The following is a 24741-nucleotide window of genomic DNA, read 5'->3' as shown; positions in this document are numbered from 1 at the left end:
AGGCCCCCAAGCCCTTTATGTTCAACAACAAATTCCAAAATAATTCAGTAGCTTAGTCGGGCCAAGTGGTCATCATGAAGACAAAAGTTGTATTCCTGAAGATTCACAGAAAGGCAGTGGACATTCTTAGAAATAGTAATAATAAATTATTTTATAAGTTATTGTTCGGCTCCTTGTAGGAGATCAGCAAGTTGTGCAAAGAGTACAGAGGCATCAAAATCTAAGTAACCCTGCCTGTTTGTGAGTGCTGAGTATTTTACAATAAAAAGATCTTCTATGCGTAGTACTAAACATAAATTTAAAAAAAGTATATGTACAGAAATAACGATAACCTTAACTGAATATACTTATAGTGTGAAACCCGGAACTGTTCACCTGAACAAAAAAGCTCGTACCATATTCTACTGTATGGTTCATTGTACCTTCTGCCATCTTGTGGATTTGAAGAAAACTGCTATGTAGTACAAAACTACATTTCAGCGACCTCCTAAGTTGCAGTCATACGGGCGCTTGAGTGCCAGAGAAATTGGCATCAGGGCAGTAGAACATCTCCACGCCATGTGAACAGTCTTGAGGGTTGAGGCCCGTCAGCGTCAATCCGGTTATCATGACAAACACCCCAAGAACAATCAACATGGCGGGGATCAAGTTTTCACGATGATACCAGCGTCCGGGGGAGAGTTTGAGGAAGCAAGCGGAGGGGATGATGAAGATCAGAGGGGTGGCACTCAGGGCACCCTGTTTGGCAGAGCGCAAAACAAATGAAATGAAATAGAAAATAAAATGCTTTATACATTATGGGAACTGTGACTTACACTCAACTCCAAAACGATTCCCAGACAGTCGTAGGCCAACGATACCGCTGTACACGCTGCAACTATGATCACCGTTACAGACATGTGTTCCACTTTTGAAAGCTCCCGACCAAATATGGAACTTGAAACCACCTGAGAAAACGAGAGTGTGGATACCAAGGAGCTTTTTTTTACTACTAAGGTTCTGAGGTCGGCAAACTCGGGTCATTAGGTGAAGCCAAGAGTTGAAAACAAACATGGCGCATCAGCATTTTTGTGTTACGCTGCATACAAGCGGAAAAAAAGACTTTTTAAAATGTTTGCTTTTTCAATCTTACCTCTCGAGTAACAAAACACTCCAGTGGAAACGTCATGATGATGCTGAGGCCAAAACAGAAGCGACCGAATGTTGCCAAGTTATCATTTCTGCAGTAGTTCTCAAATATGTCCCCTTGCCAAACGACGACAAAAAGCCATTCAGTGCGAGACGTGGAGGAAAAATCAACATGCTGATATTCACACATACCTTGCGTGTAGCCCGTAAAGGTGACATAACCTGCCAAGGCGAATGTGGCGCTGATTATTAGCGACGAGCCGACCGAAACGTGAGTGACCCGAGTCCAGTTGGTTAGCGTTGGCTTCTCCAGGGAGGCGTAGATTAAAAAGCTGTTGTGGTGACAGATGAAGGCTGAGGGACAGATAAAATCACAACTCCAACTTTATTGAAAACAGTTATCTAAACTTTCCACAGTGAAAAACAATCGAGGCCTCATGTGATCTGTATGTTGTTGACAATGTTTCCTTGGGGCAGCCACCGTCAATTTCAGGACAAAGAGGACCATTCCGGCCTCGACTCTCCTTCAAGGGATTTGTTTCTGTTTTCTCCTTGCCGAAAGCAAATCCCCCTGCTTCATGTTGACGCATCAATGCATTTGTTTCATGGCTGTTATATCCCCCTCGAGACTTACTTTACAATGAAAACACAATTGTAAATGGAAACGTCTGTGAGGGAACAAACAGCTTTTTGTCTCACGTGTCGTCGATTGCAATTTGCTATCGGCAAACAACAATTTTAGTGGTTGGAGTGTTTTTATCTCTTTTCAAAATATTTCATGATCTACTTATCAGGGCAATGAAGCAATTCTTTAAAAACTGCTGGAAAACATTCAAGATGGTTTTCAAGGAAAATGGGAGGGGGGGCACTCACCAAAAGACATGACGCCGACTGCTTGAATTGCATTCCACTTTGCGAAAAGCCACGCGCCTTCCGTCGGGGGACTGAACGGGAAGCCACAGTTGTGTTTAGTCGTGGTTGCGATATCAACAGTTCATCAATGTAAACATCATACATTTGAGGTCCCAAGGTCGCTGCTCTGATGATTACAATGACGACGATGATTGCTGTCAGGATCATCGATAGGAAGGACACCTTGCCCAGTCTTTCGATATTTCGATAAAGTGAGAGAGGCAGCGTGCACAACACGGTGGAGAGCACGATGACAAAATGGCGATCGGCCAAGATGTGATCTGGACCAACTGTGGACAAAAGTCATTTTAGGTACTTTTTGATTTGAAACGGAGAAATGGGAATACTGGCAGTGTACCTCCAGGAATTCTCTGAAACACTTTGGTCAGTGTGTCTCCTGTTGTTATATTGTAGCTGATCATAGCTGGAAGGGGGAGGGAAATTAGGAGCCTTAACACGTGCAGATCCCATTCACGTTCTACCAGACAAAGAAGATTCTGGTCAACATGACTTACCGATAAACGGATACAGGAACTGCAGAACTGATAAAACCAGGAATCCTGGAAAACCAAATGTGCTTTGGACCAGCGATTGATAGCTTGTTGTCCCGGACAGGTTGCCTCCTTTAATGAGTAGGATGATCGTGTAATCTGGTTAAAAAAAACACACACACACAAGTATGCAGTCACTGCTCTGATCCAAATGAAGAGTTGAAAATGATGCTTTTGCTCACCTGTGATCAAGGCAACAATGATGAGAAGCAAAAAGCCAAATGGGAGCCCTGCTTGGTTCAACGCGTAAGGTAAACCTGGTATATAAAATATACAAAAGAAACTCTTAGCAATTGGAAATAACATTAGGTCGACTAAATATAAACACAAACAAGACTCTGTGGTGTATTTTAATAGTTCTCTGCTGCCAGTGTTGATTCACATGCTTTTAAACTGATTTTCAAGGAATTTAATTACTGTGTCAGAAAAAAGCAAAACTTTTTAAGTTTGTAAAGTCATTTCAGCCACAGAGGCATCTGACAATATTGTGTGCATACATCAAATCTCAGTGCTGCCTTTAGCCTTAAACTGAGGTTGCCGAGATTCCGTCACACAGAAATTTAGTGTATTTTGGGGGATGGGGGGTGAAAGAGTTAAAACGGGGCCCAAACAGGCGCTGGTCATATGATCAGGAGCTTTTACGGCTACACAGCCTCAATGTTATGCAAGCTTATTGACACACCAAGTTAGTAATATGTTAGTATTAAAAAAGCCATCAAAGAAATAACCACTTAATCAGCAATGGATTTCAATGAACAAGTTGAGAAACATAAATTTAACCTTACCTATGACTCCAGAGCCAATGATGGAATTAACAAAATTAAAGCATGCTGATATCATGGAATATCTTCCTTCCCTTGTGCCCTTTTGTGAGGAAATTAAAGGGATTCCTTGTTCATTGCTTAACTGGAAAATAAGAAAACAAAGCCGTGATTTAAGTCAGAAAGCAAGCTCGTGTTGTGTGTTGCATTTGGGATTACCTGCTGAGCCATTGGGAGCACCTGCTGGGCAGTGATGATGCTGTTGTTGCTTCCTTGAGTCGCTCCAGTAAGTAAATGTCACACTCATGCTGGGAAAACTTGCTTTCTAAAGCCACTCAAGATTGGTGAAACGTCTCAGCAACGCCCCCAGCAGGTTGCGAGTGGAGTCAAACTGTTCAAGAGCAACAACAGGACGGCGCCTCCCAGCCGCTGCATTTTAAACTTTTACTGCACGCAATAAAATCTGGCATTAAATGATTAAAAATATAAGTGTATTATAAGTTGGACTTGTTTTAGCTCAGAAAAGGGAAATAATTGGATCAATGCGAGGACTCATGGGACAAAGGGGAACTGTTTTCCAGCTCAGAGAATTATTATGTGAATGCTGAAAGGCTCAAGCATGCACAACATCATTCTGCTGTAACGGAAGGTTTTTGTTTTATCCAGTATAGTACAGTCATTGAGTGATGTTTTTTTTTATTTCTTTTTTATTTTAAGTGCAATACATTTTAATTGGGTCAAGTTCGCAGCGTCAACGTTGTGTAACGTTCCTTAGGCTAAAAACAATAAATAAAACGATTTATAGGTTAAAAATAAAAACGTTTTTTTTGTATGAACACTCTCGCCCTGCTACAGTTTAATATTGGTGCTGATGTTTGGAGAACTTTATATTTTTAGAGCTGCTACTTCAGAAAATGTTGGCGAATCGCAGTTCGAGGCTGTCACCACTAGATGGCGACATAACCACTTGTGGCATCCTGAAGCGAAGCCCCTTCCCAAATAATAAAAGCGCCGCAAAAGCGCTCGACGTGCAACAAATGCCAAACTTTTTTTTTGAGAGACTTTCTAGCCTCATATTCCTTCACTTGGTCACAATTCAGACCAAATTCGTACCCTTACTCCTACCGGTACAAGACATTCTGATATTTTAAAATGATATTACTAGTACTAGTAATAATAAAATCATAAATGTTCCTTTGCTTGTGTAAATAATTTGATTTGCATTGACACATGACCAAATAATGATTGCAGTTTCACGCAGTGGACTCCAATGCGAGGAGTCGTCCTGGTGTGTCTGCCCTCTTTTGGTACCCAGGAAGCTGAGAGGTCCACCACCAGTCAGACAGGCGCGCAGAGGGCGGATGAGAGGCTCTCTCTCTCTAGCGAGCTCGCCCTTTTCTAATAAGCTCTTTCCGCTTGGAAATTATTGGACGCAAGCGTACTACCTACCTACCACTAAACCGGACTTATTTGTTTCTTTTAACAACTACTCTCCTCCTCTTTTTTTTGTGGCTCTCTAAAGTTCTAAACAGGACATTTTCTGGAGTGTCTCTTATCTGGAAATGATGGGAAACTAATGGTAAGCACAACTCTATCTATCTATCTATCTATCTATCTATCTATCTATCTATCTATCTATCTATCTATCTATCTATCTATCTATCTATCTATCTATCTATCTATCTATCTATCTATCTATCTATCTATCTATCTATCTATCTATCTATCTATCTATCTATCTATTTTTTATAAGTTTGTTTTAAATTGTATTATGTTTTTGATTGTTTTGCATTATTAGCTGTGTTTGAGAGATGGTCTTTCCTAAATTATGTTTTATGTCACTGTTTGCTTATTGCTTGGGGGGTGGGGGGGTGACAGATGAGTCTCTCCTCTGAAAGGATTCGTGGCCAAGCATGAGCTATAGTGCAGTCATTAATGGGCATGGCGGCAGTTCTAAGGCCACACTCCAGCTCGCAGCACTTCCTGTTTGCATGGCTGTCAACAGCCTTATTAGATTGCCGTCAATTACAGCCTGTCCTGTTTGCTTTCGTGCTAGAGCCTAGACATTCGTGCGCGCCGTTGCCTATGGAAGCTGGCGCGTCAAACATCTACACGTAGACAAGTGTGTGTTGGCGGTTCGTCGTCGCCAACGCCCTAAATGAGCCACCGCTTAATCGTGTTGTCTGCAAAGAGGCAAAGCATTGGTGGGCAGCACTTAAAACATGTCCCACAGGAGGTTACAAATTCAATACAGTGATCGCTCTGTACGGGCATTGTCATAAAAAGCAAATTATTTCATAGTTTCGTAGATAAATATCAGCCTGACTGCCACCGTCAATGACGGAAAGTCATTTGCGCATTTATTTAATATTACTGGTAACACTAGTGGAGCTAGTATTTGATGCTGCCGTCCCTAATAAATGGGGTGGGGAATATATACAGGATCAAACTACAATTTGTCTACCAATTTATATGTACAATCATCCTGTTAGTCTTGGAACATTCAAATTCAGACTCTCTTGACGGCACACATTACCCCCGCCCCGAAAGGTCCAAAAGCTACACTAACATTAATTTCATGTGTCTAAATTGATGTGAGTTCCTTGTCAACAATAATTTGCCAGTGTTGACACAGGCAGAATGTCTCAGCAAAGTTTCTTTTTTTTTTCCCTCACTCAAATTCACAACAGCAATTCAAAACGTCAGGTGTAGGACTGTACATTGCGCTCCGAGGAAAAGTTGAACGTACGCTTGGTCAAGTCGGTGATGCCGACAGGTTGCCGATAATGCGGAGTGGCTCTATTTGAAGCTTCAAAGCGTCAGCGCGTATCTCAAGTGGAGTGTAATGAGTTGCTAGCGGACGAATGATGCACACGGCGACCCCGCCTGGTCAACATCCTGTCAAGGTTAATCCTGATTTTGATCATTTGAAATGTCAATATTTCAACTTTTTTTTTTTTAACAACGTAATCCTTGACCATTTTACGAGGGAAAAAAATGACTTTGCTATTGAGAAGATTCCATAACATAACATACACAACACAATTCAAAACCCAAATACAAATTCAATTACCCCAGTCAGTGTTAAACACACACTTCCTCAAATGAGTCATCACAAGTTAATATCCAGTTATTGAGAAAGTCCAATAGCTATTGCGAGTTTTCAACTCTCCCCTCCGCTGTTGCGATTATGTCACACATGTGCTGTGGGCAACTTGATTGACCAGCTTTGTTTGTGATTGATTTCTTGCTTCGCAATGCAAAGTGTGGAAGTATACTATTACACTATTAAAACCAAAGGCAAAAGCTCTCAGTGGCAGAGCGCTGCAGTCTGAAGTGCATTCATATTTAATAGCGCAATGGGCTCCCTCACACATCACAGCAGTCAAGCCTATTAGCAGGATGAATCTGTTCATGCTGCTAAGGGAGGGAAATCTCACCTGCGATCCATCATTGTCATGTCAAATTTTAATTTTATCCACTGAGACGACGAGGGACATAATTAGGTCTAATTTTACCTCCCTTGGTAGGAATTTGGATGTGCCCTCTGGATCATGGCTTCTTAACACGATAGAAAGAACTGTAGGCAACTCTAGTTTGTTCAATGGATGGTAATTACGTTCCTAATGAAATGTTGCACACCAACTACCCTTTGACCGTAATGGGGACAAAATTCCAATCATGTGATTGGTATCTTTGAATGCCATGTTGGAGGTCGGAATGATAGGCTAGGCTTAAATGAAGTGAATCAATGAACTAAAATAGCAATGAGTTTGCCGAGCATTCGTCTCAAGGCTAGTAAACTGTTAGCATGGTGGAAGTTAGCAGTCTTCAGTCGATAAAGAATCTTACGTAAATGATGTATGAATGGACGGACTTATCATTCAGTAACAATTGGATTTTTATTTTGGCACAGAGAAAACACTCGCCTAAAAGCAAGATGAGTTTTAATTTGAGCCACTGAGACTAGTGTATGCTAGTTCCATATATGCCATTTTGTAGGAGAGTGATTTAAAGTTTTATAGCTGCAGTTAAATCTGGGGATTTATATTTTGGTGATTTATATGACAATGTCTGGAGTTGGGCATGATTTGCCATGGCTACAGGGGAGAGAGAAGTGTGAGGCGGACTCATGAGAGTAGTGTCGGGTGAGTTGGCTGTGAGAGGTGTGACCACTTTAGCTGATTGCTTTCCGATTTTACTCGTGCGCTAGGGTGTTGGCCTCCAGTGTTGGGTTTGTGTCACAAAAAGAAAAGCTGTTTGTTGTCAACTTAAAGACTGGCGAGCCTGCAGTGACTTTTTTTGTCCTTCGGGTGTGAAACGGATGATCATATAAAATAATGGCTGCTAGCGATACGTCAGCGTGCTAGCAAAACAGCTACACAATGTTCTGAATACTTTTGACCAAAATTGAGGTTTTCCTTAGATTTTAGTTAATTTAACGCATCTTCCGAATCTATCAATATTTCCATACAATTATAAATATAATTCAGTGAAACAAACATGGTGTTGCACTGACACGGCTAATGCGCGCTACATAATTTCTCAGTTTTCTATTAATCTTTGGATTTCACATTTTGGAACGTTTTTGCGGAATTCTGGTTACATCTGCGTGGCCATCTTAATAAAAATAATACCGTCTAATTCCGTGCATAATGCGCAAAATTTAATTAATTTATTGTCCTACAATCTGGGGTGCGCATTGTGCATGGGTACAACAATTTTTGAAGAATAAAACTTGAAATCACACCTTTCTTCTTGTTTGTTGTCAATCGCGCATCACATTCAGCCATCCTGCCCAACACACTTAGTCAGTAAAATTCATAATTGACGACACATCGTTTGATGCGATGGTGCAATCCTTGATGGTGTGTTATTGTCAAATATTGTTTGTTTTTTAATCTCCATCGCAGACCGGATATCATATGGAGGCCGCCATTACTGTACTAGTTTAAAAATCGACACCTAGATGGCGCTAGATATTTGAACTCGGCGGCGGAAATTCGGATCCGATGCGCAGAACGGATGCGCAAGACACGTCAGCTATATGAAGAGCGAGAGTTCAGTTCTCTACCTATTAGTTACGGATAATAGTCCTCTTCTCTTCTTGACTGACAACGAATGCGATAGTTTAATACAATCAGCAAATAACAAAATGCGTATTACAGGTAATATTTTATTTCACAACACTTTGCCTTGTTCCTTTCTTCTCTGCTGTTCACTTCAAACACGCTCCACACGAACACAATGCTCTCGTATCAGACGCTTACTCAATCACCTGCTCGTTTGCTGTCACAATGTACCCTACACAAATCCGAAACATTTCTTCGCTATCGAGTTTGCTACCGCATGCGCAGTGATACTGACCGGCAGAATAACATCCGGTTGTTCCCAAAAATGATATTTTTTCTGAAATAATTTTACGTTTGCGGACTTAAGAGTCAAAATTTGGGTGCGTATAATACACGGGTACAGGCTTTCTTCCAGCATCGACATGCCATTTTTAGGGTTCGTATTATGCACGGAAAAAGACGGTACATTTTATTTATAAGCTTATTTATTTATTAAAGCCTTTGGTGGTTGGAATATATAGATACATAGAACAAAGTAAAGTTCTTCTGCTTAAAAACAATAATAACGTTTCTCTGTGCAGGCCTTTTTCATGCGGGAGGCTGGCTGTGCACTCTGAAGGTGCAGAATGAAAAGATGGCGCTGCTTGTACCGCCAGGACCAGACAGCTTCCGCCGTTTTAGTCGCAATTCCCTCGAGGCCATCGAGAAGCGGATCGCTGAGGAAAATGCCAAAAAAACAAAGGGAGATAAGAGAAAACGCAACGAAGAGGATGAACCCAAGCCTAGTCGCGACTTGGAAGCGGGGAAGTCTGTCCCCCTGGTGTACGGGGAGGTCCCAAAAGGATTGGTCTCCACACCGGTGGAAGACCTGGACCTCTTCTACAGTAATCAAAAAGTAGGTTTGTTCAAGCAACAGACTTAATTGATCATATGACCCGATGGGTTTCTCTTTGGGGTGGATGGAGTGAAGAAGGGCCGGGAGTTGTCAGGTCTTGACAAAAAGACAATAAAACACAAGATGTGAATCAGCAGTCTCCAAAATGTGATTAGCGATTTGTTGAGTGTTCAATGAACCGCAGTGCCGAGTGCTCGTAAATTTGCTGTAAAGTGCTGATATGATTGGTCGACTGTCTTTTTGTTTCCCAGACGTTCATAGTAATAAACAAAGGAAATTTCATCTTCCGGTTCAACGCTGCTCCAGCTTTGTACCTCCTCAGCCCCTTCAACCTCCTTAGAAGAATATCTATTTGGATTTTGGTCCACTCATATCCTTTTTGAAATGATTAGGCCACACGTCTATGATACCTCAGTACAAAATATTGTGTAACTTGAGTGCCGCATGCGCAGTGTTGACTCTACAAATTGCTTTTCCTTGACACCTTTGTCCACATTATTCAGCTTGGTGATCATGTGCACTATCATCACCAACTGTGTATTCATGACACTGAGTCGGCCGCCCGACTGGGCCAAGAATGTCGAGTATGTTTTTTCTCTGGTTACACGTTAAATCTCATTGAATAAGATGCTGATATTGTTTTTTGCCCAACAGACACACATTTACTGCAATCTACACATTTGAATCTCTCGTTAAGATTTTAGCCCGAGGGTTCTGCATAGGGAAGTTCACCTTTCTTAGAGATCCGTGGAACTGGCTGGACTTCTCTGTCATTGTCATGGCGTGAGTAGTTTCACACACAAATGTATGTACAGTTTGTCGAAGTGAACTTGGTTTCTCAATAGCCGCAATCTCACTTGCCATAAACATCGAGCCCAAACTGTCAGATCCAAAGGTGTTAGAGAATCGGGGATCTCTAAAACTGGGCCTAGTGACGCACTTGTCCTCACCGGAATGGGTTGCCCCTCTCCACTATATAAGCACAATTGTGACATACAGTTAGCTAGCAAGCTAGCTAGCTAGCCAGCTATGCCTATACAGCAAAAATGTTGCATGGCCATTTTAGAGCATCTGACCTTGTCTTTTTTCAAATTTGGCAGAGTTTTTAACAACACCATCTCTGTATCAATTTTACAAGACATATTTATTTTTAGAAACGTTAAAGGGCCTTTAATACGGATTACATGTTGTTGTACTCACTGTCCTTTCTCAGTTTTTAATTCTAAGTTTCCCTGCAGGTATGTCACCGAGTTTGTAAACCTTGGCAGTTTCTCCGCTCTTCGCACGTTTAGAGTGCTGAGAGCTTTAAAAGCAATTTCTGTGATCCCAGGTAAGCTGTAAAGACACATTACCTGCATGATCATTTCCGCGCCAAAATCTGAGTGAACCGTTTACTATCACTATTTAAACTGAACTGCACATTTTGCTACCTACTTTTTAAAATCACAGTAAAATTTCGCTGTGTTTGGTAGGATTGAAGACAATCGTCGGTGCGCTGTTCCAATCAGTAAAGAAGCTCGCTGATGTGATGATCCTCACTGTCTTCTGCTTGAGCGTCTTTGCCCTCATAGGGTTACAACTATTTATGGGTCATTTAAAGCAGAAATGCGTCTTTATGCCAGTACACAATAATTCCGCCATCAATGGCACATTTTCAAATGAGACCTACATGAACATAACAGATCACAGTACCCAGGAAGACCCTTTCAACTGGACTGAGTATTCACTTGATAATGGTGAGTATTTGAAAAAAAAACTATGATCCATATTATGTGGCTTGACTATGTGTGACATATTTTAATCAACTGCAACCACTACAATTATTGTCTCCCCCAGAAAATTACTATTACCTCAAAGGCAAACGGGATCCGTTGCTTTGTGGAAATGGCAGTGAGGCTGGGTAAGTAGATAACAAAGTCAAACAAATATTAAAGAAGATATTGATCGAAACGGATTAATGCCATTTCTATACATTTCAATGGGGAGAGACGATTTGAAATTCAAGTGTTTTAAGTTTGCCGCATTTTGGTACGAGGTGCAATATGTGTGATACCGTTTCTTGTCTTTTTGATGCAGGCAGTGTCCAGAAGGGTTTTCGTGCATCAAAGTGGGAAAGAACCCAGACTACGGTTACACCAGTTTTGACTCATTTGGATGGGCATTCCTTTCTCTCTTTAGACTCATGACTCAGGATTTTTGGGAAAATCTGTACCAGCAGGTAATATGTGTAATGTTTGATAATCACACCAAAACCTTTGATTTAATCTAATTTTATAGGCAAGCGATAGCACAAAAAAGCCCCGAGTTGAATCGTTCAGGAAAATACTCTCAATATAACAAATAAGTTTAGCCTTTTTCAGTGCAGCTCTGATTTGATCCAAGCCAACACTTAACCTTTTGAGTGAAGGATTTTATATTGAAAATAATTTGATTTCAGTTGGCGATAAATTCCAAAACCGCTTACAGGGAAGACTGACTACTCAAATGAACAATGTATTGCTTCATTCTTAATGTTCATAGGTTAACGGATGAGCGGCATATGTTTTGTCTGCTTGTCTACATACAACAACACGGTTGGCTTGTGCCAAAAGCTTCTCACATTACAATATTTGGAAACCTTCATTTTGAAAAGGTTGTTCAAACAAAGCTCAGGTTTGCCTTAACCAGAATGAATACAGAGCCGTGACTCAGACAAACGGTTGTGTATAATGGCTTCTGTTAACATTGAAAAATCGACAATAATTGTCTTTTGTTATGAATCAGCCTGGTCATGAAATTGTGAAGATCCACTCAGTGATTCCAGCGAATAAAATGGATGGCAATTCACTCATAATTCATAGAAACTGCAAATATGACGTCATTTCTGTGTTCCCAATAGACATTACGAGCATCTGGAAAGCCCTACATGGTGTTCTTTGTTCTGGTCATATTCCTTGGCTCCTTCTACCTAATTAACCTGATCTTGGCCGTGGTTGCTATGGCGTACGAGGAACAGAGCCAGGCCACCATTAAGGAGGCTCAGGAGAAGGAGGAGGAGTTTCAGGCCATGCTGGAACAAGTCAAACGACAGCAAGAAGATGCTCAGGTGGGTCAGCTACCTGGAGTAATGAAAACCCCATTTTACGAGTTTTACAAGCTCTGTTTGTTTTTTGATTTTGCGTTTCGAGTCGAAAGAAGTGAAAAAGTTCCATAGAAAAGTCGGCCCGTTAAACACAATTGCCATTTGTACTATGTTGATTTGGTGTCATCTTGTTAAAGGCCATCGATCTATTCATGTTAAATGTCATAACATATAATCCAATAACAGAGATGCGTTATTGTGTTACCAGAGATAAAATTGTCTACGTCAAATGCGCTTTTTGTAAATCTGACATTTCCCTCTCCAGGCCACAGCGGTGGTGTCCGCAGAGCACGGCGAGGTCAGCGACCCCGCCGGTGGCATGATGGAGAGTTCCTCGGAAACCTCCAAGCTGAGCTCCAAAAGTGCCAAAGAGCGAAGCAACAGGCGGAGAAAAAGAAAGGACGAGAGCAAGATCTCGAAGTCCGAGTCTCAGGAGAGTATTAAGAAGGCCCGATGTCGCTTCTCTATGGAGCCCAATGTGCTCAACTATGACATGAAGTGCTCATCAGCTCACCAGGTTCAGTACCATTTGACAGCTCATCTGTCCGTGGTGTTCTGTGTCTTGGCTTAACAATGTAATGACGCTCTGAGGGCCTGATTTACTGGCGCACCCAGAATTCGGTTTGTTTCCTGATGCTCAAAATGCTTGTGGTGTTCTCCAAATTTTCATGATGAAAACCATCAAAGCCACTTTTTGATATCTTAGTAAATCAGGTCCTAAATGTTTAGATTTTTAAAAAAAAAAAAGGCTGTGATTTGAAGGCAGTGGGTTTACCCGAGTTACCATGGGAACACCTCATATTGTCCATCCGTTCATCTCAAATACAGCGGAACCTAAGAAGTCGAATGTAATTTCGAATTATACCAACAAATAAAGTTTTTTTTAAATGCACGAGTTCCATCATTTTATATTGGAACGTGTTTTGGAATACAAGATCCGCGGCATCGACCTCGGTGGTTCCACTGTATGTATGAAATTAATTACATGAGACTTATAAGTTGTTACGCCTTGCATGTCCAAGCTGACATTATCTTCTTGATTCAGAAATCCATGCTGTTATTTTCATTGAAAACCAAGCCTGAAAAATCCGCTTCTTTACGTGCTTGTGGCGCATCGTCATCATCATCAAAATCTTCTTCTCAACTCTCGTCATTGCTGATGATGTCACCAAGATGCTATTTTTTTCATTTGGCTTTCCTTGAAATGCTTTTGACCATTAGCGCCAGCGTCAATAGCAGTTGCTTCCTTCCTCCTCATACTTATCATCCTCGTGGTTTTCAGTCATGGCAAATATGGCTTTTAATTTGCGCATTGGTCATCATCCTTATCATCTCGCCACTCTTCATCGCCCCTTTAATGTCATCAGCTCAAATGATAGTCCTAAAGTTGTTTCTTCTTCACACTCCCCGTGTATTCGTCCTTGCTACTGAAGAATATCTTTCTCTCTTAGTCCTTTCTGAGTATTCACGGACCCCCATTCTCATCCAGACGGAACAGCAGGACCAGCCTTTTCAGTTTCCAAAGCCAATCACAAGAAGTCGGCTCAGAAAATGAGTTTGCAGATGATGAGAACAGCATTTTTGAGGACAACCGGAGTCGAAGAACTTCTTTGTTTTTCACCCGGAGGTGTGACCGCCACGCCAGCAGTATCAGCCAGTCCAGCTTCTTGCCACATCCGGTGCTTTCACCCTGCAGGATGAAGCAGAGCACTGTAGACTGCAACGGAGTAGTGTCCTTAATGGCTGTCGATTCAATCCCGTTATCACCTATGGGGCTCTTTCGTCCTAAACTCGTAGATAGGACCTCCAATAGAGACAAAGTAAGAAAGGGTTGTCCCGTCTCGTTTCACCTCAGTAGTAATCCTTTGCTGACTATCTTGTAAAGCATGCAAAGCTAAACCGGTCCGATGGTGGTTTTTCATAACAATCCCGAGATACCTAAACGAGGACTATAAAAGATGATCGGACGCCTTATCTCGTGCAGTACGGTCCAGTTCAGTTATTTTCTGGTATTTCCACTTCAGGGCGGTCCAAAATATCCAACCTGAACTGGCCTGATTCAGTACTCTTTTGTTTGCTATCCCAAATACCCAACACTGAACTGAACTGTAAGGATCTTGAGAAAGTAACCATAACCTTTGAAATGGAAGATCCCTCACAATGTTGAAATGTTTAGTATTTCTCATTGACACTCTCGGCATTTACAAAAGTGGTTCTCTCCCTCCAGGCTGACACCACGGACACTGATGGGGGAACCAACCAGGAATGTACCGACTTTCCTGAGGACCCAGGGGTCAGGGACAGAACTTTTAGCGTAGCCAGTGTCATAACCAGCACAATGGAAGGTAGGTTCGATGTTTGTGTCCAGTTTTCATCCCTCAAATGTTGACCAGCAGTATTCCGATTTTGCAACAGAGCTTGAGGAATCGAGACAGAAGTGTCCCCCCTGCTGGTATAGTTTTGCAAACACTTTCCTCATCTGGGAATGTTGTCCAGTTTGGCTCAAGATCAAGAAGGTGGTCAAAATCATTGTGATGGATCCTTTTACGGATTTAGCAATCACTATCTGCATTGTACTCAACACCTTATTTATGGCCATGGAGCACTACCCAATGACTAAAGACTTCGGCAAGACGCTGAGTGTGGGCAATATGGTGAGTTCAAGAACATTTTTTATTTGGATTTAGAAATATATCTGTAGAGAGGGACCTAAATATTTGTCCATTTACAAATTAGCGACCGTGTTTATGATGAGAGGGTATTTCTGTTTCTTCAAGGTATTCACTGGCATCTTCACAGCTGAAATGGTCTTCAAAATCATCGCTATGGATCCCTACTATTACTTTCAGGAAGGATGGAACATTTTCGATGGGATCATTGTCAGTTTAAGTTTAATGGAGCTCGGGTTGTCCAATGTTGTTGGAATGTCTGTCTTGAGATCATTCCGATTGGTAGGTTTCAACTCGTATAACAATCTGTGAGCAAAGTTGAAGTCTTCTTAAACTCATGCCTTTTTTCCTTTTGACAGCTGCGAGTGTTCAAGTTGGCCAAGTCATGGCCGACTCTCAACACCCTTATCAAAATCATTGGCAACTCTGTGGGGGCTTTGGGAAACCTGACACTAGTGCTGGCCATTATCGTCTTCATCTTTGCTGTAGTGGGCATGCAGCTATTTGGGAAAAGCTACAAGGATTGTGTGTGTAAAATCTCCAGCGACTGCACCATGCCCCGCTGGCACATGAGTGACTTTTTCCATTCATTCCTCATTGTGTTCCGAGTGCTTTGTGGAGAGTGGATAGAGACCATGTGGGACTGCATGGAGGTGGCTGGACCAACCATGTGCATCACTGTCTATATGATGGTCATGGTTATTGGAAACCTTGTGGTACATTTTCATCTCTTGTGGTCAATTCATAACGCCGAGTCATCCAAATTTATCGGTCAAGCTAATTGATGCAAACGATTGATCTTTAGAACAACATGTTTTGTACGCAAAGCTTTCACAGTCTTACGATAATTATAGACGTTGATCTTACTGGTCTTTTTATGATCCGCTAGGTGCTCAACCTGTTCCTGGCCTTGCTACTGAGTTCATTCAGTGCGGACAACCTGGCTGCCACCGAGGACGACAGCGACACAAACAATTTGCAGATCGCCATTGCACGGATCCATAAAGGCATCGCCTTTGTCAAATCCCTACTTCAGAGCACTTGTCACAGCGTCTGTATGGGGAATAACGGGCAAACCCAGGGAGAGGACAAATCCTCCCTAGACGATTTTCATAAAACTTCAGGACCCAACGGCGTCCCTAACCATACCATTAAGGAGCTACCGAGGAATGGAAATGGCGATGTGACTGGAGTGGACAAAAGTGGGGACAAATACATTGTATGCAGCAAGACTGATGATTCCATTATGTCTTTCATCAACAACCCCAGTCTGACTCTCCATGTTCCCATTGCGGTGGGAGAGTCTGACTTTGAAAACCTCAACACTGAGGACTTCAGCAGTGTCTCATCCGACCCAGCGGAATGCCGTGTGGTAAGGATACTCATCAAATTTCTGCCTGAATTTTTCCCCCGTCACTAAGCAGATGAACATTTTGGCATCTTCGTTTTTAAATGGGCTGAAGACGATTATTCATGTAACAATTCTTCTGCTCATTCTTTCCACTGTCCCACAACCTCATCATTTGTTACCCTCACTATTAATTGTTATTATTCAGTTGAGCTCAGCCGTGAGCATGTGACACACAGGAAGCCTCCCCCCCCAAATGGCGCCAGTCCACCTCGGAGAAATAATGTCTTGTCATTGGGTAATTTGTTCTCCCTCACAGGAGCGCTAGATAGTTTTTTCTATGAGCACATGCTATATTGCGGTAGTGTTTGGAATGGGAACGACTAGAAAACAAATTATTATTATTTGTTAATATTTTCTCCTCGCTTCCTGATGCTCTGTGGCTTTAATACTTTCAATGGGGAGTTTTATGTTACACATAAAGTAGTATAACATGAATCGCTTGCTATTCATTTGTGCACAAATTTATCACAAATAATTGACAGATTTCAAGTGTACATTTAAAGCTTAATTGGTGGCACAAAGACATTAACTTTAGTGCTGCAAGCATATCACAGTTACATGCTTACATCATTCCCCGCACTGCATTAGCCAGTCCCAGGACAGTGGAGGGCTCGTCCAGTATTTACCAGGAAACCTTTCAGGCTCTAACTCTTAGCAGACACGCCCTGTGAAAAGGCTGGGAGGGAGAGCAACGCTGCCTGGATACATGCGTCGACATTATTACCACGAAGAAATGTTGGATTGGATCTAATGCTAATGCCGACATACTATTGAAGCTTTGGTATTAAATCTGCGATATGTTTTGTATTATGGATGTCGTTAACCGTCGTGTACAACTGCACTGTCATGAATTATCATTATTATGAGAATTACTATTACACAGAAGGGTGTCTTTCTCTCAAAAGTTAACTTAAACTTCTGCACAAGCATAAAGTTGACCTCGGTAAGATGAATAATTAAGATTCAGGGGGAAATATAAGGTGGAGTCCAAGGGATGATTGATTATTTAATTGATTAGGAAGTGTGTTCGGATACTTTTGCCTCAATAGTTTGCCCGGGTCTTCAGCATAAATGTTTAATGATTTATATATGGTTATGTTTACTGTAAGCACATTCTGTGGTGTTCCGCAGGCTCCTGAAGGTGTTTCATTATTGGTAGAAGGCAGCAAAAAAATAATTTTTTGAAGGGCAAGGATTATGTACCGTATTTTTCGCACCAAAAGGCGCACTGGATTATATGGCGCACCCTCATTGAATTTTTTATTTTAGAAATGATTTCATATATAGGGCGCACTGGATTAAAAGGCGCATAAAATAGAAGCTATACTGCAACAAACTGAGGTTGACTAGGGTTGCGGTATGCATCCACTAGCCAATAACCAATGAGCCCTCTGTAAACAATCGCGTTTCTCAAACAATCTCCTATAAAATGATCAGAACTGACTAAAGTTCGATCTAACACTGGTACTGCTTACCTATGTTTCCCTTCCATATCGATCCGTAAATTTACTCGAAACATTAACAGAGCAGCCTATTTTGACATGAAATAGCCTTGTGCGTATAGCAGCTATTATTATAGCATTAGCCACCCGCAAACTCCCATGAGCCTCAGCTCGCAGACCCCCATGAGCCTCAGCAAAGTGTAAACAATCGCGTTTCTCAAACGATCTCCTATAAAATGATCGGAACTGACTAAAGTTTGATCTAACACATTGGTACTGCTTACCTATGTTTCCCTTCCATATCAATCCGTAAATTTACTCGAAACATTAACGGAGCAGCCTATTTTGAAATGAAATAGCCTCGCAGGTACAACAGCTATTCGGTGACGCCCCCTGACCACAGTTGCCGTAATGTTGGGAAGCGATGCGACCTTGTAATTTACTAGTCGTACTAAAATGCACTGAAACATTTTGGCAGAGCACTGTGTACAACCAGTATGGATCAACAAATTCATCAATTGATCCATATATAAGGCGCCCTGCATTATAAGGCGCACTGTAGTTTTTTGAGTAAAATGTAAGTTTTTAAGTGCGCCTAATAGTGCGGAAAATACGGTATGTATCAACATCTGGTATTTATTGTGCTTGTTCGGTTTCATCGATTTAGACCATCGATGATGATGGCCAAGTCAGCACCTCCGAGGGCAGCACGGTGGACTTGGGGGAAAAAGACGGAGACTCTCTAGATTATGAATTAGAGGAATCTATGGAACCAGATGCCTGCTTTCCTGACGGTGAGCATCAGTCCAAACATAAGCGCGACTGATCATTACGGTCAATTAAAGTCGTGCTTGTCAATTGTTCCTTTTCAGTTTGTGTACAGAGGTTCCAGTGTTGCCAAGTAAATGTTGAGGTGGGCTGGTGGAAAATATGGTGGACTATCAGAAAGACCTGTTTCCGAATAGTGGAGCACAACTGGTTCGAGAGCTTCATCATTTTCATGATCCTGCTTAGTAGTGGCGCTTTAGTAAGTCTCTAATGACCTTGGAGAGTTTGCTAGTGACGTCAACACCTTGGATCAAAGTGTAAAGGTCCGTACTGTTTTGTTCATAAACAGGCTTTTGAAGACGTCTACATTGAAACCAGGAAGAGCATAAAAGCAATGTTGGAGTATGCAGACAAAATGTTCACCTACATCTTCATCTTGGAGATGTTACTGAAGTGGGTGGCCTACGGCTATGCCAAGTATTTCACAAATGCCTGGTGTTGGCTTGACTTCCTCATTGTTGCTGTAAGTTGCACTTGGAGTCCATTCAGGCATTGATTGAGGTGACTGCCAGCATATTTTTGTCGTTTTGTGATCTAGGTTTCACTGGTCAGTCTGGTAGCCAACACTATGGGATTTGCTGAACTTGGGGCCATAAAGTCTCTGAGAACCTTGCGAGCTCTGAGGCCCTTGAGAGCCCTTTCGAGGTTCGAGGGGATGAGGGTGAGAGACCTTTTATAGTTTATAAACAATTTGACGTTTTTTTGCATGAGGAAGATATTCACTCGCTAATGTTCATTTATTTTGTTGGACTATATGCCGAATATATTTTTGGGTGTTGATGCAGGTGGTTGTCAATGCACTGCTGGGGGCAATTCCTTCCATCTTCAACGTACTGTTGGTGTGCCTCATCTTCTGGCTCATCTTCAGCATCATGGGCGTGAATTTATTCGCGGGAAAGTACTACCGCTGTGTCAACAAAACCACAGATGAGCGTTTCCTGCCCAGTGAGGTGAAGAACATGACAGAATGTTTGGCCTTGGGGAAGGATGCTGCTCGTTGGAAGAATATCAAAATCAACTTTGACAATGTGGGACTGGGATATCTTGCCCTGCTGCAAGTGGTAAGTGACATCTCCATCTGATTAATCCGTCTGTAAAAATATGCTTGATTTTAAATGGCTGATTTGTAATATGTCCAAAGGCTACGTTTAAGGGCTGGATGGACATCATGTATGCTGCGGTGGACTCTCCAAGCAAGGTGATGACATTTTACATTTAGCTTTTCCACTGAATTCTGTCGGGACCCAAAATAATGTTTAATCTTGTACTATTCTAGCATGAAGAACAGCCAGGTTATGAGATCAACCTGAAGATGTATCTGTATTTTGTTGTTTTCATCATATTCGGCGCCTTCTTCACACTCAACCTCTTCATTGGTGTCATCATTGACAATTTCAACCAGCAAAAGAGAAAGATAAGTATTTTGTATTGGCAGGAAGTACTGTATATGATTTTGACTTTGAATGGAACCTCTAAGGACAAACACAATCTATCCGCAACTGTGTTTGATTTACGAGATATGCAGAGGCTCAAGCAAGCTAATTGGATTGCAATTTTTTACTGGAAGGCGTCTTTTTGGTCACTCTCGAAATAGTATGTCGGATGTGGGATTTGACTTTAGTATTTGCACGGAAATCTGTTATTTTTACGTTCAATAAGTATTCGCTTTGCTGTGATTTAACATACCTCACATTCCCTCTATACTTTGGAGGCCAGGACATCTTCATGACTGAAGAACAGAAGAAATACTACAATGCCATGAAAAAGCTGGGCTCCAAGAAACCACAAAAACCTATTCCAAGACCATCAGTATGTAGCTTTCAAATCTCATCCCCCTTCTAAATGTTTGTATTCACCGTCTGTGTTCCATTTCAGAACAAGATTCAAGCCTATATATTTGACATGACCACAAAACAAGCATTTGATGTGGTAATCATGGTTCTCATATGGCTAAACATGGTTGCCATGATGGTGGAAACTGATGACCAGTCGGATAAAAAGAAAGAAATTCTCAGCTGGATCAACGGAGTGTTCATTTGCGTCTTCACGGGCGAATGTTTGATGAAGATGATCGCACTCCGCCAGTACTTTTTCACCAACGGTTGGAATGTGTTTGATTTCATCGTCGTCGTTCTCTCAATTATCGGTACGATTCATCGGCATTGACTTGGAATTCTTGTGCATCCTAGCGAGTCAATAAGGTTTTCTGTTCAACTAACAAATGTTTCCTTACACCTTCAGGTATGTCTCTCTCTGAGCTGATTGAGAAATATTTTGTGTCACCAACTTTGTTCAGAGTCATCCGGCTGGCTCGAATCGGACGCGTCCTCCGCCTTATTAAAAGTGCCAAAGGAATCCGCACCCTTTTGTTTGCCTTGATGATGTCACTTCCTGCCTTGTTCAACATTGGTCTCCTGCTTTTTTTGGTGATGTTTATCTACGCCATCTTTGGCATGTCAAACTTTGCCTACGTGAAGAAGGAATCGGGCATCGACGACCTTTTCAACTTTGAGACGTTTGGCAACAGCATGATCTGCCTGTTCCAGATCACCACTTCGGCCGGGTGGGACGGCCTCCTGGCTCCCATTCTCAACAAATACGAAGACGACTGCGACAGTACCATGGAGCATCCCGGCAGCGCTGTCAAAGGTGACTGCGGCACTCCTTCGGTCGGCATCGCTTTCTTTGTGAGCTACATCATCATCTGCTTCCTTATTGTGATAAACATGTACATTGCGGTCATCCTGGAAAACTTTGGCGTAGCCACGGAGGAGAGTGCCGACCCTCTGAGCGAGGACGATTTTGAAATGTTTTACGAGGTTTGGGAAAAGTTTGATCCGCGCGCAACCCAGTTCATGGAGTACGACAAGTTGTCGGAATTTGCCGATGCTTTGGACCCGCCGTTACGCATAGCCCAGCCAAACAAGATCGAACTCATCTCGATGGATCTTCCCATGGTGAGCGGCGAACGCATCCACTGCCTGGACATTCTCTTCGCTTTCACTAAACGGGTTCTGGGTGAGGGTGGGGAGATGGACATACTAAGGGCGCAAATGGAAGAAAGATTCATGGCCTCCAATCCTTCCAAATTGTCCTACGAACCTATCACGACCACCCTTCGCCGCAGGCAGGAGGACACGTCGGCCACGGTCATCCAGAGAGCATTCAGAGAGCATTTGCGGAGACACGCCGCTGCCAAAATCTTGGCGGGAGCCAAAGACGACATTCCAAAGGACGAAAAGCCAGTCGACAAAGAAGACCCCGTCACGGACAAACTCAATGAAGTTTGTAGCTCAGACATAAAGGAACCTTCAACCTATCAACCGTCTGAAAACGACAATGGCAAAGACGGCACGGAGCATGATTCATAAGAATGTCGGAGATGCCGCAAAGACATTGTAAGTAATGACAAAATGTTTACAGTGGCATTGGACTCCTTCTCAAAGTATGGATTATCTATGCCAAACTGACTTTTTCGCTCATGAGCCGAAAGGTTGGTGCCTAAAAAGGAAACGTGGCTCATTCAGGCAGCAGTGAAACTATTTTCTAGAAGCGAGACTGGTGAGAAAGGACGGGCAACATTTCTCAAGTGTTCGGAAAAAACGCAGTAGTTCATGCTTTACTTTCTCTTGCAGCTAGCTCTGCTACACAGTGTCTTGGATTATTATAACTATATCACTGACTGGTGAATTGTTTTGCCGACCTATTTTAAAAGCAAAGAAATTCTTTTTGAATCTGTCGATTGCCTTTTCATACGCTTTGTTTTTTTTACTTTTGAAATGTGTGGTTTGTTCATGATTGCTTTCACGCTAGCTGTGTCTAGAATACTTGAAAAAGAAAAAAAAAAAAACGTCAGACTTGCTGCAGCCAATGTGGATTCACATGAATGTATTTCCCGAATTATGCATGTGGTGTGGAGGATATTTTCATCAGCTGCTTGCTTCGTGATGCGAAGCAAATAATCATGACATGGCCGGTTTATTAAATACAGTGCTACATCCAAAATTGACGATCCATTCTGTCATTTTGGTTCCGAGTCAACAATTTTCCATACCATTTACTATCCAGCGAATACCATCGGTGCAAAAATTGCATTAACTGTACAGGTGATTTTCTTTAAATTTGTGATACAAGCCTGAAGGGAACTACAGTATATAATAAACTGTTTACTTTAGCACTCGCAAATTTTCATTCCGAGTTAGCTGACTTTGGATCTTCCACTGTATCTTCCATGTTAACAGATACATCAACTCAAGCCAGTGATTCCCAACATTTTCTGAGCCAAGGCACATATTTTATAGTCGAAAAAAAATCTCACAGTAAACTGCCAAAAATTGTCCTTCTGCCTTCTAGTGTAAGAGCATTTAATCGTTCTTCCTGTCACTAGACAAAGATATATTATTTGTAGGAACTAAAGCCAAACATTTGGACCAACCAAGTGCAATTAGACAATTTCCTGTGGCAAACATAGTTGGGAATCACTGCCAGCTAAAGTTTAAACAAGTCCATCACGTTGACCTGTCAAGTGTCAGATCAGTCACACTTGGCCTGTAAAACTTTGCACATTCACTTTTGTTGCATCATCATCGCGGTTATCTCAGGTCACTGTGTTTTCCGGTGTACCATTTTCCATAATGCTGATTACATGGAACCCGTATCCTGAAATAACTAAGAATAGACTCCAGGCAGACTGATTATCAGTAATATTGTCTCAGTTGGGGCGTCGGTGTCACTAGTCAGTTCTCAAACCTGTTACGAAAGCCTAGGACAGGTCCTCCCTTCATGTCTTACTGTTTGTTTTAAGTTGTAGCTAATACATCAACAAGCATATTATTTATTGACTACAAAGTTGTGGATTCTGCATAATATTGGTTACTTAGGATATAAAGCTAAATAGTCTGTTTTATTGAGGCAGTCTGAGATTTGAATAGCCAGCAGAAGCTGTGAATTGCAAAATGCTCAAGCCATTAAAAAAGTCACTACTTTTTCAAAAGACACACCGGTTAATAGCAGCTGCTTCTTTTCTTCCATTTAATTTAATTTAATGTGTCATAAATATTTGTGTCTGACATTTAAATGGATTTTTGTTTTACCTCACAATATTTATCACGATTTATATCAAAATTAGATGGTTGCGGGAAGTTTTTCTTTTAAATGATTGTACAAGTCGTCACAAATTCAGCGTGACCTCCTACTTGTGTTTACATTTTCTTGTGACATTTTTGACATTGGCTTGGTTTTCCCATATAGCAAAATACATCTACTGTTCCATGTTATGAGAGCATCATTACATGAATGTGAATATGTTTTGCATGTCATTCAAACATTCAATACATACATTGTTTTGATCATGATGACAAAAGCATTGGATGACAGATTCAAATATCTCCCGTCATTAATATGCATAATGCTTGTAGTGTATAACGATACTGCATGCAAAACACTGCTATAACCCATTTCAGTGAAAAGCCAAAAGAATAAAGATGACATGTACCTCAAGTATGCCTAATACATTTATTTTCTCGTTTAATGCTAATTATTTTATCTATGATGTCTCCTGGGTGTGTACGACTTTCAGATAAAAATAAACTCAGACTTAATGAGTTGCAGCTCCCCCCTCCAAAAGGTTATTGTGTTTTTTAAATATGGAAAAATAGCACTCTATAATATTGTACTTTTTTGTCTCTCATAAAGACGAAAAATGTCATTATCTGTGTCTGCACCACTCCAGCTATGGGGTAGCCATCAGGTGTTGTGTCTCTATTATCAAATTTATCACATTTCTGACATTATTTTTCCTCCTCAAAGCTATCATGTATTATGTTTCAACTAATCTCTGTCGAACGAGCTCTATTCTGGTTTGTGAGTATGCTCTGTGGCTTTTGCCGGAAACAATTAGGATCTTAAGTGGGTGGAGTATTTTATTAATAATTTATAATAGTCCAAATATT

General features: G+C 41.5%; 2 protein-coding genes across 2 annotated transcripts; one reads left to right on the top strand and one right to left on the bottom strand.

Moving 5' to 3' along the window:
- Positions 1-170: 170 nt before the first annotated feature.
- Positions 171-4709, bottom strand: slc38a11 (solute carrier family 38 member 11). The gene is made up of 11 exons (XM_037239089.1): positions 3572-4709; positions 3377-3497; positions 2774-2848; positions 2556-2690; positions 2399-2464; positions 2144-2330; positions 2002-2072; positions 1321-1482; positions 1133-1245; positions 816-947; positions 171-738 (listed from the first exon to the last, which is right to left on the bottom strand). The coding sequence occupies exons 1-11, from the start codon at positions 3581-3583 to the stop codon at positions 499-501; spliced, it is 1314 nt and encodes a 437-aa protein (XP_037094984.1). The 5' UTR covers positions 3584-4709; the 3' UTR covers positions 171-498.
- Positions 4710-4729: 20 nt separating this feature from the next.
- On the top strand, positions 4730-24289 carry LOC119115012 (sodium channel protein type 2 subunit alpha-like). Its single transcript, XM_037239117.1, has 27 exons — positions 4730-4931; positions 9006-9319; positions 9571-9689; positions 9814-9903; positions 9974-10102; positions 10558-10649; positions 10792-11055; positions 11156-11219; positions 11396-11537; positions 12198-12404; positions 12706-12957; positions 13892-14260; positions 14668-14785; positions 14856-15094; positions 15218-15391; positions 15469-15825; positions 15999-16481; positions 18630-18756; positions 18835-18989; positions 19080-19253; positions 19329-19451; positions 19576-19851; positions 19932-19988; positions 20067-20204; positions 20495-20599; positions 20666-20936; positions 21032-24289. The coding sequence occupies exons 2-27, from the start codon at positions 9059-9061 to the stop codon at positions 22159-22161; spliced, it is 5916 nt and encodes a 1971-aa protein (XP_037095012.1). The 5' UTR covers positions 4730-4931; positions 9006-9058; the 3' UTR covers positions 22162-24289.
- Positions 24290-24741: the final 452 nt, after the last annotated feature.

The sequence above is a fragment of the Syngnathus acus genome, chromosome 21, assembly GCF_901709675.1.
Source record: "Syngnathus acus chromosome 21, fSynAcu1.2, whole genome shotgun sequence".
In the NCBI taxonomy this organism is placed as follows: Eukaryota; Metazoa; Chordata; class Actinopteri; order Syngnathiformes; family Syngnathidae; genus Syngnathus; species Syngnathus acus.
This window is presented reverse-complemented; position numbering and strand designations above follow the sequence as displayed.